Source organism: Monopterus albus, unplaced genomic scaffold, assembly GCF_001952655.1.
Source record: "Monopterus albus unplaced genomic scaffold, M_albus_1.0 scaffold292.1, whole genome shotgun sequence".
In the NCBI taxonomy this organism is placed as follows: domain Eukaryota; kingdom Metazoa; phylum Chordata; class Actinopteri; order Synbranchiformes; family Synbranchidae; genus Monopterus; species Monopterus albus.
In genome coordinates, this window is record NW_018128172.1 from 614,769 (window position 1) to 629,476 (window position 14,708).

Consider the following 14,708-nt stretch of genomic DNA (forward strand, 5'->3'; position numbering starts at 1 on the left):
AGGACCACCCGGCCCGCAGGCCGAGCTGCGGCACCCTCTGCTGTGGTGCTCTCCTCAAAGGCCATGACTCTCTGCGGGCTGTCTCCTAGAGCTGCACTGGGCACAGATCCAGACCCAGAGAGCTGATCAGAATCCAAGAGGGGTTTAGATTTTTGAGCACCCACATTAGAGCCTGAATGCAGCTCAGTTTCCTCATCTTGTGCCCCACCCAGTCCTGGGTGAACCAGTTTCTGGTGTTCTCTCAGCACAGTTTGGCTTGAGGTCAGGAAGGCACACTGAGCACAGGCCAGGGAGGGGGGGGTGAGCAAGCATGATGGTGAAACAGGAGGTGAGGAGTTTGCTTGAAGGGTGGGCTTTTTTCTGTTGTGGGTCTTTGAGTGATTAGCCAGTGCCTGGGAGGTTCTTGTGCTGAAGTTGCACTTGTTGCAGACAAAGCGGCGGCGGCGGCAGGCAGAACCAGCTTGGGTCGGAGTGGGGGATCGAACTGAATCTGGAGGAGCTGTTTCTGAGTCATCAACTGCTGCTTCTGGTGATGAAACTGGGGCTGGGGACACAGCTGGAGATGTGACTATTTCTGAGTCTGACACTTTGCCTGGAATCAAGACCAGACTTGCATGTTGCCTAACGGCCGGGTCTGGCCTCAGATGCTTCATTGCCTTCCTGTCCAGTTTTTGAATCTCTCTTGGTTTCCCATTTTCGTTAAGTTTCTCGATCTCTGCCAGGATCTTCAGACGGGACTCCTGGTGCCGTCTGTGATGGTCTGCCAAGGCGAGCCGGTTTGGCAGGCTCCACCCACACTCAATGCACTGGAAACGGCCGGCCTTTCCTGAACGCCTGCCTCCCCCTGACCCACTGTGACAGTGCTCCGCCATGTGCTCCTGCAGATGGACCTGCTTTTTGAAGTAAATGCTACATTCCACACAGGTGAAGATTTCTTTTGCCGACTCTACCCCACTTTCTTCCCTTTTGCCTCCTCTATCTCTGAGCTTCGGTTCTTCCACCGCTGCCTCACCATCGCCAGCCTCCTCAAAATCATAAACCCCCCCACCTTGAGTCAGCCGTGTTGTCTCAGGAGTTTTTGTTTTTTGGGGACTCGCTCGTGCCCACTTGTCAGCCTCAGGCAACGTGCGCTTCATGGTGCCAAGTCCAGAGAAAGGCCTGAGCAGCACCCTCTTCTTTTTGCACCGCTGAATGAATGTGCAGTGAGCCCAGGGGGCAGGAGGAGGACTCTCGGGATCCGAGTCTCCAGGGAAGGTGTACACGTCTCTCTCCGGCTCCTTGGTTTCCTTTGCCTCAGGCCTTTTCTCTCCCTCACTGTTGCCCGCCTCCTCCTCCTCCTCCTCCATTTGACAACCTTCCTTTGGTTTTATGTTGGACACAAACGGCTCGGCGCCCTCAGATACATTCCAGACTTTGCTGCCTGCCACTGTGCAGAGAAAACAGAGAGGTTATGAATGAAAGGACTCGTAAGACCAAAAGCAAAGATCCCGAGCCGTTTCATCCTCACGGTGCTTACGCTGCGATGGGTTTGGCTGTTCTGTCTTTGTGCTCTCGTTGTCGTTGGCCTGCCCCTCCACAGCCGTACATAAATCCGTCTTCCTCTGCGGGTGCGGCAGATTTTCAGGCTCTTGGTGATCTCCACCTTCGAGTCTGGGCAGCAGCGGACAGAAAAACATTCAACTCAGTTTTGAACACCTTCTGCCCGAAACAGAACAGAATTGCACATCTTGTGCAAACTCTTATTTCTTATTCTCTTGAGGACACTCAGGTCATGTCCTTGATTTTTTTCAGGGAATGTTGTGTTCTTCAGTCCAATTATAAACACACACATGGCAGGATTGTTTATGCTGATTCCACCAGTTTGTAGACCCCATTTAAAGTGGTCTACTTTTAGGCCGACTAAATAAATAAAGGGTGGAGTATGCTCGAGAGCATGGAGAAAGCTTTGAAACAGAATCTAAAACATTATTTCACAGTCATTTCTAAAGAGATTTGCTATAAAACTGGACTTTCCTAGAGGGCGTACAGCTCAGTTAGTCAAAGCAATAGTTTGACATTTTGGTAAATGGTTATTCACTTGTCCAGAGTTAAGTGACAGCATTGAAACAACTCTTGTAGTGGTTTGGTTTGCCAGCAGCTCGTTAGCCTAGCGTAGCATAAACACTCCAAACAGGGGGTTAAACAGCTAGCCTGGCTCTGGCCAAAGACAACAGAATGTGCCTCCTCGCTTCGATTCAAACATGATTCCTGGTTTGTTTCATCTGTGGGGAAAACAGAAGTAAAACCTAAAGGTTCTGATTTTCCAGGGGATCTGTGTAGGGCTGTTTTAAAAGGCACATCCACACAGTTTGGTTCTAGCCACTGTCTGTGCAGCTTTGGTACAGATTCAACAACCAAACCTGTCAACTGTTCATGAACGATCATCAGAAGTGCTGCTCTTCAGATGCTCTTACCGCTGAGCAGAACCAGTCTTTGTTGGCTGTAGCTTCACACGTATCAGACGCTTCTCAGTTAAGAAATGATCACACATAGCTTCCACAAGACCACAGACTGTTGTTCTTACACTGGATGAAACAAACCAGATATAATGTCTGTTAACATCAGAGGTGCTGGGAGGAAGATTTTCTTACCTTTGGAAAGAGCCGGGCTCGCTGTTTGTCCCTGTTTCCATTCATCATGCTAAGCTAAGCTTTCCAGCTACTGACAAGACAAGTAGACATGAGAGTAGTGTCAGTGTTGTCATGTAACTGTGGCCAAGGAACTGAATGGACGCTAATGCTTTCAGTTTAGGTGCAGCTGTGGATTTCCAGACGCCTCATTTAGATCAGACATGAAGGAAACAGGCCTGAGCAACTAACTTCATAAGCTAGCTATGAAAACCTGACCTCAGTAATGCTACAGTCCTGAGTGACCACAGCTTAGCCAGGAAACCTTCAACAAAACATGTGATCTGCCTCCATGACGTCTCTCTGTCTGTGTCTTTTCTACACGGATGATTTCACCACCAAATAACTCGCTCCCCTTCCTCCTCCTCCTCCTCCTCACCTGAGTCCAGTAGAAGGAGATCCTGGGCTGTGAGCAGCCAGACCATGAGGGTTAGAAAAGTGCTGTAGCTCCTCCTCTGACACACGACAGCACACAGAACACCACAGGAACATCACTGCACAGCTCAACAATTACCGACCGATAAAAAAATGTTGCAGATCCAGGGTGGGGGGGGGGGGGGTGCTCTGGCTCAAGCAGACTGAATCACATTGAAAACAATAAGGGGACAACAATGATAGATCAGTTCAGAGTCACACTAATGCTTCTATTTGCAGACTGCATTCACTAATGCACAGCAGTAGATATTAAACCCTGCGTTACCATCTAGTGTTTCTTTCTCAGAGTCCGAGTCCCAGCTTAGGGACGAGGGAAAGGCCGAGGACCTGAACCTCCTCTGTGTGCTGCCCCCCGGGTCTGCACCAGGCTGTGTGCCCTCACTCTGCTCAGAGCCCTCGTCTCCAGCGTGGCCCCACGAGCATCTGGCAGACGTCAGGCCGCCGCTCACGTTTGGAGAGCATGAGGACTAGTGGCGGTGATCAGACAGGGACAAATCTTAGTGACAGCTTTTGGAAATGACAGCACAAGTGATGACAGACAGGTGAAGTGGTTTACCTGTAGGGTGCAGCTGAGGAAGGGCTGTGCTGAGTTGAAGGGTGGGGGCCCATAGCTGGTCCCTGGGGTTGGCTCCATGGTCCCCCAGAGAACAGCATGGAGTCCCACTGGGGACCAGTCTGCCTACATCGTGCAGCTCCCTCTTCTCCTGGAAACATGCACACACGGAGACAGTGAACAAAATAAAAGTTGAGCACGGATTAAAAGTTTCCCACTGACGCTGCTTCCTGTAGTGAGGCGCATTCAGGTGTTTCTCAGACAGGCAGCTGGTTGGGACTGAGAGTCGACACGCACATCAGACCATATACCAAGGTCCAATCTGCCGTGTGGCCTGCCGCGGCTGGGCCCCCTGTTCTCTGCCAGGACTGCCTGACCTGTTTCCCCCGTGTGTCTGAGGCGGGCGCCCCCTGCTTACATAAATAAGTGGCCTTTCTGTTCGGGCCCGTGTCCTGCCTGCAGCCCCTCTGCAGAGCAGGACATTGCCCCGGTACGTCAAGGTGTCCACTGCTGCCTCAGAGGACGTGGCGGGGATCGATCCGCCCGTTGTCAGTTGACATACCAACAATGCCACCGCGCACGATGTCTTTCCCACCCCAAACGCCCATGAGTTGCAGTTTTGTTACTGCAAATACTCACTGAAATCGGCCTGGTTTGCGGGTCGCAGTCAAGGGCTGGCTGTCTACGCTCCGTGCGTCATAGTTGGAGGACCGAGCTGAAGCTTCAAGTCCAGACACGATGGGCACAAGAGGTTTTCACGGCTCCCATGGAGAAGCTTGCTCTTTTAGCCGCCGCTCAGGATTTTGCATGGATCCCTTGGAGATGCCTGACTGAGGACTCCATGTTACTCGGCTTGCAGGCGCACCACGGCTGCGTACGTAACGTCGACGGCGAGGGTGACGAGAAGAGTTTGGAGCAACCCACCGGCCATAAGTTTGGCAAGTTCAACTTGTGGGAGCGCTTCGTTTAGACCCTCTTATGTGTAATGTTATGCGGATTTATGTGTAAATCGTGCTGTCATGTCGTGTAATCCTGGCGACACCTGGCTCTGAAAAATACAGAAGTGAAGCGTGTTCACGCCTGATAACGTTTATTCCCACCTTAGATCATTTTATTTTAACAGGTAAAGTTGTACCTGTCGTTAGTTTACATTCAGTTGGCAGCATCTGTCCGGGCTGCACATTAACCACAGCGGTGCATAACTTATATGAAAAATATAAGTATGAGTCCCCCCCCATGGGATAAGTATAACCGGACTGACTTAGTCAAGTAGTTTGAAAACAAAATGCCCAAATGCTGCAAATCAATCAACACCCTGCTGATTAATACGTGGTCAGTGGCGCCCTCTGATGGTCGGACACGGGACTGTCCGTTTGGCGACTTGCCAAGTGGAATAGTTAAGAACAGCGCAGATCCTGCGCCAAAACGCATTTAAAGTGCCAAAATAAAAGTACTCAGTGTGCAGAACAGCGGTAGGCTGTTACTGTAACTACTGTTGCATTCATGTGTTCATCACTTTATGTTTACAGCTGATTTTAATCTGAAGCAGTTCGTCATAATGTATTATCTAATTAGATTTAGTATTATTGACCTGAATCTGCAAAGTAACTAAATGCAGCAGAGTAAAAAGTACAATATCAGCCTCTGAATGAAGTGGAGTAGAAGTACACAGTAGAAAGTGGGAATAAAGTACTGCCAAACTGTACTTAAGTACCGTACTTGACTAAATGTACTTAGTTACTTTCGTCCACTGAGATGTTTAAAAGTGCAACACTATAGTTAATTAGGAAATCCAGATTTTAGATGCCAACCACATCTGAGGGTTTCCCCCTGCTGCACGATGCTGCTCACACATAACAGAGCAGTATATTGATCTGAGTCACAGGCTCAAAATCCATCTCTGAATATTTATAGCAGTGCTTTTATTTTTTCAGTCTGACACATGTGCAAAAGCCTGAAGTACTGACCCGTGGTTTGCCGCTGTGCATTTCACGTGTACATCACACTCGTCAATAACTAACTGCAGTAGTCTACAGTAAAAATGTTCAGAACTATTACCTCAGTCTTGTGAACTGATGGCGTCATGTCATCACTGAGCTTGTCCAGTCTTAAATAGCGATCAGTAATACTTCGGCAATAACACAATAAACACACAATACCCGTTTACTTTTACTTGAAATGAACCACATGTGGTATCTCTGAGTTTACTTAAGTTCAGCACTTGAGTAAATGTGTTGTATGACAGATTGACGCAACACAGGTGAAAGTGTTCGAAAGACGCCAGACAGATGTTTATTTGGTTCGAGGCTCCTTCGCTTGTCAGGCAGAAGATTTTCATTTCTTAACCTCCTGAAAGAAAAGAAATGAAATGTGTACACAGGGGTGGAACTAGTATTCAGATTATTTACATATTCAAAGTAGTAAAACAACAAAGTAAACAACTCTATAGGTAAAATCTGTGTTTAAAATCCTTTACCTTTAAACAAGTACTGCACATACAAACTTGTCTTTTATCTGAGTAAAATGTCCTGCTCCTTCATCCTGTGACTCCATGTCAGAGACAGACCGTGTACTTTTTACTACACTACATGTACCTGATACCTTCAGGCCCAGAATCAGATGAACCAAACCAAACCCAGTAGAACCATCAGACTCTATTGATCCCAGTAGGAAATCCACCAGCTACCCAGCAGGATGGAAAGTACTTCCCAGTATAAGTATATAAGGTAGTTACCATCAGCTCCACCTTTACCAGCTGCAGCATTAAAGTGATGGACACAGTAATTAGTCACTATGATCCAGTATCAGAGACGTTACTGGGACACGGGCCGTTCTGCTGGACGGGTACTGGTACTGATGGTACTTCAAGTAGGTTTGGAGGCTGATACTTTTGTACTTTTACCTAAGTACAATGTGGAATACAGGACCTTTTCCTTGTGACAGAGTATTTTTACACTGTAGTATTACTACCTTTACTGAAGTAGAGGATCTGAGTACTTCTCCATGTATACAACAGACAGATTGTACTCCTACCTGAAGTACTTTCTTACCCTGTCTCTGAGGTTAATATGCACCACTGTGTGTGTAAGCACACCTGCTCCTACATACCCCGAAGTGTTCCCAGCCTGTGATTTCATTATAGAGAGCATCTCCGGGACAGGAAGTGTTCACCACCTGTCTGTGCCCCTGCAGGATGTAGTCAGCTACCAGTCGCCCTCCACCAACCGCGCAGGATGCAAGCTGATCTCTCACCAGCGCCATGGAGTGCTGGGAGGGCAGGCTGCTGATGTAGTCTCCAATGAAGGACACACCGTAGCCTACAGAGTTGTGTCCTAGGGTGTGGGCTCCTCGCCAGTGCCAGCCTCGGCCCTCATAGATGTGCCCGTCGGAGCCAGCCACAAAGCTGACAGAGCAAAGGGGATCTTAGCCGCTGTAGGGTGGGTGCGAAATTACACACGTACATCAGTTCAGTCTGAATGCCTTTACCTGTATCCTATGTCGTCCCAGCCTCTGTCGACCTGGTGGAAGCGCTGCATGGCGCGCATGTCTGCAGAGCACTGCTGGAAGGTCAGACAGGGCTGACTGGGTGTGTGGGTGTGGTGGATGTACAGGAAGGAGAGAGGGAGAGACAGGTTGGTGGGCGTTCCTTTGTACGGCTCTGCACCCCACATGCACCGAGGAATGATGGGGGGGCACTCTGAAACAGATGTTTCACCACAGCTGGTTAGTAGCTGATTACATGTAATTGGAATAAGGTTAAAGGACAAGGCAGCTGATTTTCTCTGTCTGTCATTCTCCACAAACCCCGTCCAGAGACCAGCTGAGTCCAGACCCTGGTCCGGCTCATCGCTCTGTGCCATAGACTGTAGACTGGACGGGGTTGGCACAGAAACAACACAGAAAATCAGTGGCCCTGTTGTTTCTGAGATAATGATCTGCCCTTTTTGTTCTTCTTGTTGATGCGCTGTCCAAACAGATGATTCCCAGTTTGAGAGACCACACTTGTTTTCAGAACTCTTTCACTTCCTGTGTGGGTTGGTCTTGTGCTCACCCATGTACATGTGGAAAAACTCTTTCATGCCCTCGTTCACCGCAGCCACCAGCTGCTGCTTCTCCTTCACACCCATCTTGGATTGGCCCTTCAGTCTACGCTGCAGCTCTGCTGATTTCATCACCTGTCTGGCCAGCACCGGAGCAGTGACCAGCTGTCTGAAGTTGTCCCTGCGCCGCCGGCTGATGAGGCGAGGAGCGGCGTCCAGTCCCTCACTCCCCAGCTGGTGGCAGTAGTAGTCTGTCAGCAGACGGCTGAGCCTGAGAGGACGTCTGGATTTGGCAGAGACCTTCATCCCTAGAACCACACCGTCCATGCCTCCATTGACCTGAGCAGTGGTGAGCAGAGAGGGGGTGTCTGAGAGGGTGAAGATCTGAGGGGCGGTGAAGTTGTCCCAGCAGCCATCAGGTCCCAGATGTGGGCTCCTCCTGAGAGAAAGGCTGAGGTCTTTAGCCAGAGTGAGCTGGTACAGGCCCTGAGCACGCCTGGAGAGAAGCCTGGCCTCAATGCCCAGGAGGAGTGGCCCGAGGGCCACAGTGGTGCCGTCGGAGGTCAGAACCACGCCTTCCTCTCTGGCATCCTCAGTCACCCTGTGATGCATTGCCTTCCTGATGTAGTCCGAGAGACCAGGATCCATTTCAGGACCACCAGAGTCTGCATTACCGAGGAAGTGCTGAATGAATGCATCGTTAAGACCGGCCGCCCTGCGCAGCCTCTTGAGCACAGCTGCTGGCTCAGACCCGGGGTCTTGCTCCTCCACCTGCTTTACTGCCCTGATGAAGTCGTCCATGTGGCGGGAGACTAAAGCTGGAGACAGAAACCATATAAATGTCTGCTGTTCAGATCAAAACCTGTTTCCCGCCCAGCAACCTCAGACTTAGACACACAGAGAGTGAGGAGAACTCAGTGCCGAGGGGCCTCTGATGAGGAGGGGCCTCAACGAGCCTGGAGGTAAAGGTGTTTATCTACAGTTTAACATTTTATGTGACTCACTTCATAAGTAAACTCTTGGTGCCCGGGTGGAGAAAGGAGAGCGAATCCAGACAGTAAGCAGTGTTAGACAGTAGTTTAGTAGCAGTGTGTAACTCTGTGGTGGCAGAAGTACTCAGATCTCTTACTTAGGTAAAACTACAAATACCACTGTGTAAAAGTATCGGCGTCAAAATATACTTGAAGTATCAACCGTAATCATAGTAATTCTGCAGAATGGCCTGTTTCATATCTGATACTGTTGGATTATTGATGCATCACTGTGTTAATCGCTTTAATGCTGCAGCTGGTAAAGGTGGAGCTGATAACTATGTTTATATACAGTAGTGATAATGTGAAGTACTTTACATACTGCTGGTGGAGCAGCTGGTGGATTTCCCTAAAGCTGGAGACTTTTGTGTTGCTCCACTCTTGTCCTGATAAGACTACAGACTCACTACCTGCACAGGGACTGACATTTCAGCTGTAGATGATGCATCGACCTACAGAGGTCAAACATGGACAATATAATGTCTGAAGTGCTGTTGACCCTTTAAAACCTAATGCGTAGGCAGCTGGGCACCGCTGCAAGCTGTATTTGATTTGATTTGATTGATTTATTCTTTCAAGCATGTAAAGACAGTCGATATGTCAACACACATAATTTTACACATATCCAACAAATGCTAATCCAATATCAATGTGCTTATACCTAGTACATGCTTGAACGGAGTAGGAAGAAGTCAGACTTATCCAGTCCTACCCCATGACATCATCTTACCATCATTGGTTTGCAAGCAGTATTACTACATGGATAATTTTGTTCTACACCACACAAGTAATATACTAAAGAATTATTACAGAGTATTAACAATCATACACCACACCCACAATGTTCCATCTAATTAATCATTAAACCTGTTCTTGCATATACCTTTATATTTATGTTTAAACTCGTCAATTCTATTACTATTTTTTATGTCCACACTTAAATTATTCCATAGTTTTACCCCACTTATGGAAATACAGAATCTTTTTTTGGTTGTACGTATAGCATGAATTTTATAATTTAATTTTATTTACAGTAGTGCGGTTCTGAAACTGGTTGACATATCAAAACATTTTAAATCACACTTACATAAACGTACACACAGGATAGATCAGTACTAATGGACACTACACTCTCCCAGAGACTACACGTACTGTATTTGTACAGATTGTTTCAATCCGTTACTTTATGTTTTATCTATTTTAAAAAAGGAATTAGTATTTTTGATTTCTTTTTCATGTTTACTGTACAGTCATATATTATTTTGTATAGTTAAATATGTGCAGATTGAAAGCTGGAAAATCTTCTGTTGCACTTTCCTGATACACAGGCCATGTGCACACAGCCAGTTTTAGGTTTTAAAGGATTAAAGCTGAACAGAACAAACAATATGAGTCAAGTTTGCCAAGTATATGTACAACTAAAAATCTCATCTGAAAGGTATCTGCATAAGAGTCAAACTGAAACATACAGTGTCCAGTCAGAGTTTGTTGATCTAAACATGTAGAAAATGTTGATACATACTCTGCATCTTAGAAAAGTGGTGAAAGTTTAAGCCAAAGATTTTACCTTCTGTGTATACGCCGAGCAGGACCACAACCAGGGCCATGCTCAGTTTCCTGCTTCCTGTCTCCATTCTGAGCTGTGACACCTTCAGCCTCAAGCCTCTAATGTCTGTCGCCTTGTTTCTGTCTCTCATTTATAGAAGCTGACATGCAGAGTCAGTGGGTGGTTATGTAATATAGTGCACATACTGTAGATACGCCAGAGTTTGATCAGTTGGTGTGGCCGACTGAGCAACGTGGGAAGCTGACACCTGAGACAAGTGTGGAGCGGTGTGTCCTTGTAGCTCAGGGTGTCCACACAGTGCCGTTTGACCGATCCGGGCATTTTTGAGAAATTCCCAAGCTCTGTAATAAATCTCAGCCATCTTGTTAGTGTCGTTAATGTGGCTGCTGCTTGTGAAACAAACTTTTTGGGAATAACATCAGTAATATCAGCATTATTGTATAAATTGTGTGTACTCCTCTCTGAGGCAATAAGCATGTTCTCATTAATGTTCAGAAAATACAGACCAGGCTGCAAAACCGAGGAAGTCCCAAAGCCGTGAGTCACATGGCTGTTGTCTGGCAGTGACGGAAATATGTGTGTATTTATATTTAATTTAAGGTTTTTATGTGCACACAGACTTTCTCTGTGTGTCCACAAAGTGTTGAAACCAAGTCACAGGTCATGTATAGAGCAGTCAACAGCAAGTGGATGGTGAGCTGGAAAATGCCCTGCAGAGGGTGTGAGATGCAAATAACAAAGGTCAAAGATATAAATCAATGATAAAAACATTTACAGGGAGGAACAGGAAGCTAAGGTGGTGTTCAAGACTGAAAATTAAAATGTGCATCAATGTAGAGTTGATTAGTTTTGCTCTGGCAGGTTCTTTGACTCCTCAGATACACATGTGATTAAAACATATTGTTAATAGCACCAATAAATGGCTTCCCTGACAGACTAGTGGTTATGGTGCAATAATAGATACATGAAACAGCACTTTTTCACCATTTATTCAAAAGAAAAAGTGATTTTGATTTTATTTTATTGATAGGATCCCCATTAGCTGATGTAATTGTGCAGCAACCCCTCACTACCTCACCAAGTGTAATGACATATCAACTCCATCATGTGATTTACTAAGTGTGATGTTTGATGTTCACTTTGATGTACTATTACCCTATTTTTGTGTATTGTGGTTTTAATACTTTGTCACCCTTATGTAACTTTTTTATTTTAAGACTAAGAGTTTTTTTCTGGCTTTTGACTCCTTACCTGACTCCAAAGGAGAGCTGCACAAGAATTCCTATATGTCTAGACTGTCTGTTTATGCATAAATGGAAAATAAAAATCTTGAATCTAATGACAGCTACTCTTCCTGGGATCCCTACAAATGTTAAAAACATTAAAAACGAGTCAATCAACGCATAGATGGATGGATATTACATCTATGGAAACTGAATTGGATTTTAATACAAAATTCAGCAAAACTTTTTTTCTTTGAGTCGAAACGATCACGTGCTTCGGCGGAAGATGTCGAACGTACGCCACACACTCTTCGGAGCCTCTGTGTAATGCGTCAACTCGTGCGTAACGTCAACAGTAGGTGGCGGTAGACAAACAACAATTTGATCTGTAGAAGAAGAAGAAGAAGAAAAAAGGAGACGAAGGTTCGTTTATGTAAGACGACATGTCTTATAAAAAATGTGTGTAGTTGATAAGACGCTATCTACTCTGTCGTTTTAAATTGTGTTTCTACTCATGTCTAGAATTAATCTATGGTTTCTATCCATGAAACAGCCTCGCAGACAGTTATCTTGACAAGAAGTGTCAGCTAGCATTTACGGCTAGGTAGCTAGCTAGCAAGCAGCTAGCGGTGATCAGCGATTTGTTGTGTATATAAATCTAAAGGTCTTCTCGCCACTTCACAAAATCACAGAAACAGCAACGAGGTGTAGACGAAATATATACACAAGGAGCATTACAGCTCTAAAGTCAAACGAACTTAATATGTAATAAACAATAAAATAAAGGTAGAAACGTCCTAAAATAGACTAGAGAACATTTACGCTGTAGCCTAAGAACCTGTACATTAAGTTGCATCCGTAGCTCTTACGTTTCGCATCCCAACAAAATAAATGTGCAGTGAACATGTGTATTATATGGACATACAGCAGTGTGTATACAGTATGCTCAATTCTCCTCTGATAACTAATAACATTGGTTATTAATGACCTGCACATCTGTGTAAGTAGATACTAACTGGTGACTGTCGTCACTGCCACAGACAATGGACACGCGGTTCACTCGAGGGAAGTCGAACATCTTGGAGCGGCCCCTGACCCGACCCAAGACTGAAGTCAGTCAGAGCGCCTTTGCCCTCCTGTTTTCGGAGATGGTGCAGTACTGCCAGAGCCGTGTGTACTCTGTTTCCGAGCTGCAGACACGTCTGGCTGACATGGGCCAGAGCGTCGGAGCCAGCATGCTGGATGTGCTGGTGCTGAGAGAGAAGAACGGCAAGAGGGAGACCAAAGTGCTCAACATGCTGCTCTTCATCAAAGTGAGCACGTCAAATACTGATTATGGGTTTGGGATGGTACAGCAAAGTGCTTTTGACTTCTTTTTTAAGGATGTAATGTGTTTATTTTGCACAAGCCCCGTGCAGAGACTGACAGCACCAGTGGTGTCCTCACCGTAATGCATATGAGTCCAGACCCTGCTCCTGCTTATTGGTCTGTGCCATAGGCCTCCACTTCTGTCCACCAGCTATTAAACACCCCCCACCCACCCCCAGTGAGCGACACTCCTGCACTGGGGCTTCCTTGGGAAACATATGAGGACGTCTGTTTCCAGCGACCATCTCCACAAGCTGAGAATGGCATCACTGTGGACAGAGTCTGAAGACAGAGTCACTGATCTGTGTTCTGGTTACGCTGCTCTTCCAGCTCCTCAAGCTGCACAGAACATGTTGGAGCTGTTTAATGAAATGAATGACAGGCTTCACATTTTTTTGTGGGGGAAAAAAAAACATAGTAAATCGCTGGTTGCATCCTTTAACTCTTTTTTCTTTTCTTTAGGTTAATGTGTGGAAGTCTTTGTTTGGGAAGGAGGCTGACAAGCTGGAGCAGGCCAACGATGATGACAAGACTTACTACATCATAGAAAAGGAGCCGCTTGTCAATGCGTACATCTCCGTGCCCAAAGAGAACAGCAGCTTGAACTGCGCCGCCTTCACTGCTGGCATCGTGGAGGCCATCCTCACACATAGTGGCTTCGCTGCCAAAGTCACTGCCCACTGGCACAAAGGCACCACGCTCATGATAAAGTTCAGTGAGTCGGTCATAGCCAGGGACAAGGCTTTGGATGGCAGGTAGAGACTGGATCGAGAGGCCGGTGTGTGTTAATCAGGACTGGAGGAGGACACATGGCTCAGACTGGTGCTTATTTCTAAATGTGACTGAATTTCACTGTGGTGGCTGTGAAGATGGCGACCTCACCACACCGAGCCACAGCTGACTGGTTCAGCCTGCAGGGTTTTCTTGTCACATTTTCACACCATCCTTTCACTGCGATGTAGCCCAACGGGTCACCATGTTTATATTAAATAGCGTCACTTGGAAGCGGCCCGTTTCTGTTTATCTTTGGACTTTGTCAGGCCTAAATAATGAATTAGCTCACTGAGAAAATAAACAGGGTATTTGATCATGAAAGTGTGTCTCTAATCCATCCATCCATCCATCTTCGTCTGAGACCGGGTCGTGGGGGCAGTAGTCTGAGCAGAGCCTCCCAGGCTTCCCTCTCCCCACATACTTCCTCCAGCTCCTCAGGAGAATCCCCAAGGCATTCCCAGGCCAGCCAGAAGACATAGTCTCTCCAATGTGTCCTGGGTCTGCCCCGAGGCCTTCTCCCAGAGGGACATGCCCAAATACCTCCCCAGGGAGGCATCCAGGGGGCATCCTAAATAGGTGCCCAAGCCACCTCAACTGGTTCCACTCAACGTGGGGGAGCAGTGGCTCTACTCTGAGCTCCTCACGGGTGACTGAGCTCGGCACCCTATCCCTAAGGGTGCGCCCAGCCACTCTCCGGAGGAAACTCATTTCTGCCTCTTGTATCCATGATCTCATTCTTTTGGTCATGATCCAAAGTTTATGGCCATAGGTGAGGGTAGGAACATAGATCGATGTAGATCTCTAATGATAATTAAAAGAGATGTTGTAAACGTCATTAAATGCTACAGAAAATTATCTTGTACAGATAGAGCTCCAGACTAGTGAGAATATTTTCACTGCAGTTCAGCTCCAGCTCGACTCTCGGGGCCACAGCTACTTGAAGACGCTGAGGTCCTGTCCTCATTATTTGTGTTATATGTGTGTTATTTGTTTGTCTCATTTGTGCTGTGTGCGTGCATACAGATCAGAGGGTTGGACTGTTTCAAATGCT

General features: G+C 46.7%; 3 protein-coding genes across 6 annotated transcripts in view; 1 reads left to right on the forward strand and 2 right to left on the reverse strand.

Annotated features, from left to right (window-relative positions):
- The window catches only part of LOC109973458 (protein Wiz-like), a 5,647-nt gene extending 1,268 nt beyond the window's left edge, over positions 1-4,379 (reverse strand). Inside the window, exons 1-6 of the mRNA XM_020623077.1 lie at positions 4,294-4,379; positions 3,658-3,805; positions 3,367-3,568; positions 3,046-3,121; positions 1,517-1,650; positions 6-1,426 (exon numbers count right to left, since the gene is read on the reverse strand). Of these exons, the coding sequence (XP_020478733.1) occupies positions 6-1,426; positions 1,517-1,650; positions 3,046-3,121; positions 3,367-3,568; positions 3,658-3,735 (1,911 nt within the window). The 5' untranslated portion in view covers positions 3,736-3,805; positions 4,294-4,379. The remainder of the gene's footprint in view (positions 1-5; positions 1,427-1,516; positions 1,651-3,045; positions 3,122-3,366; positions 3,569-3,657; positions 3,806-4,293) is intronic.
- Positions 4,380-4,517: 138 nt separating this feature from the next.
- Positions 4,518-14,061, forward strand: LOC109973516 (trafficking protein particle complex subunit 5-like). Of its 4 annotated transcripts, none has more exons than XM_020623179.1 (3): positions 4,518-4,592; positions 12,556-12,828; positions 13,346-14,061. In XM_020623179.1, exons 2-3 carry the CDS (start codon positions 12,559-12,561, stop codon positions 13,640-13,642), a joined length of 567 nt encoding a protein of 188 aa, XP_020478835.1. In that variant the 5' UTR covers positions 4,518-4,592; positions 12,556-12,558; the 3' UTR covers positions 13,643-14,061. The 4 variants fall into 4 exon arrangements, with proteins under 4 accessions (XP_020478835.1, XP_020478831.1, XP_020478832.1 ...); XM_020623175.1 differs by lacking the exon at positions 4,518-4,592 and adding an exon at positions 11,838-11,938; XM_020623176.1 differs by lacking the exon at positions 4,518-4,592 and adding an exon at positions 11,843-11,948.
- pglyrp6 (peptidoglycan recognition protein 6) lies at positions 5,776-10,570 on the reverse strand. The gene is made up of 5 exons (XM_020623174.1): positions 10,293-10,570; positions 7,706-8,512; positions 7,141-7,351; positions 6,763-7,057; positions 5,776-6,003 (listed from the first exon to the last, which is right to left on the reverse strand). Exons 1-5 carry the CDS (start codon positions 10,420-10,422, stop codon positions 5,989-5,991), a joined length of 1,458 nt encoding a protein of 485 aa, XP_020478830.1. The 5' UTR covers positions 10,423-10,570; the 3' UTR covers positions 5,776-5,988.
- Positions 14,062-14,708: the final 647 nt, after the last annotated feature.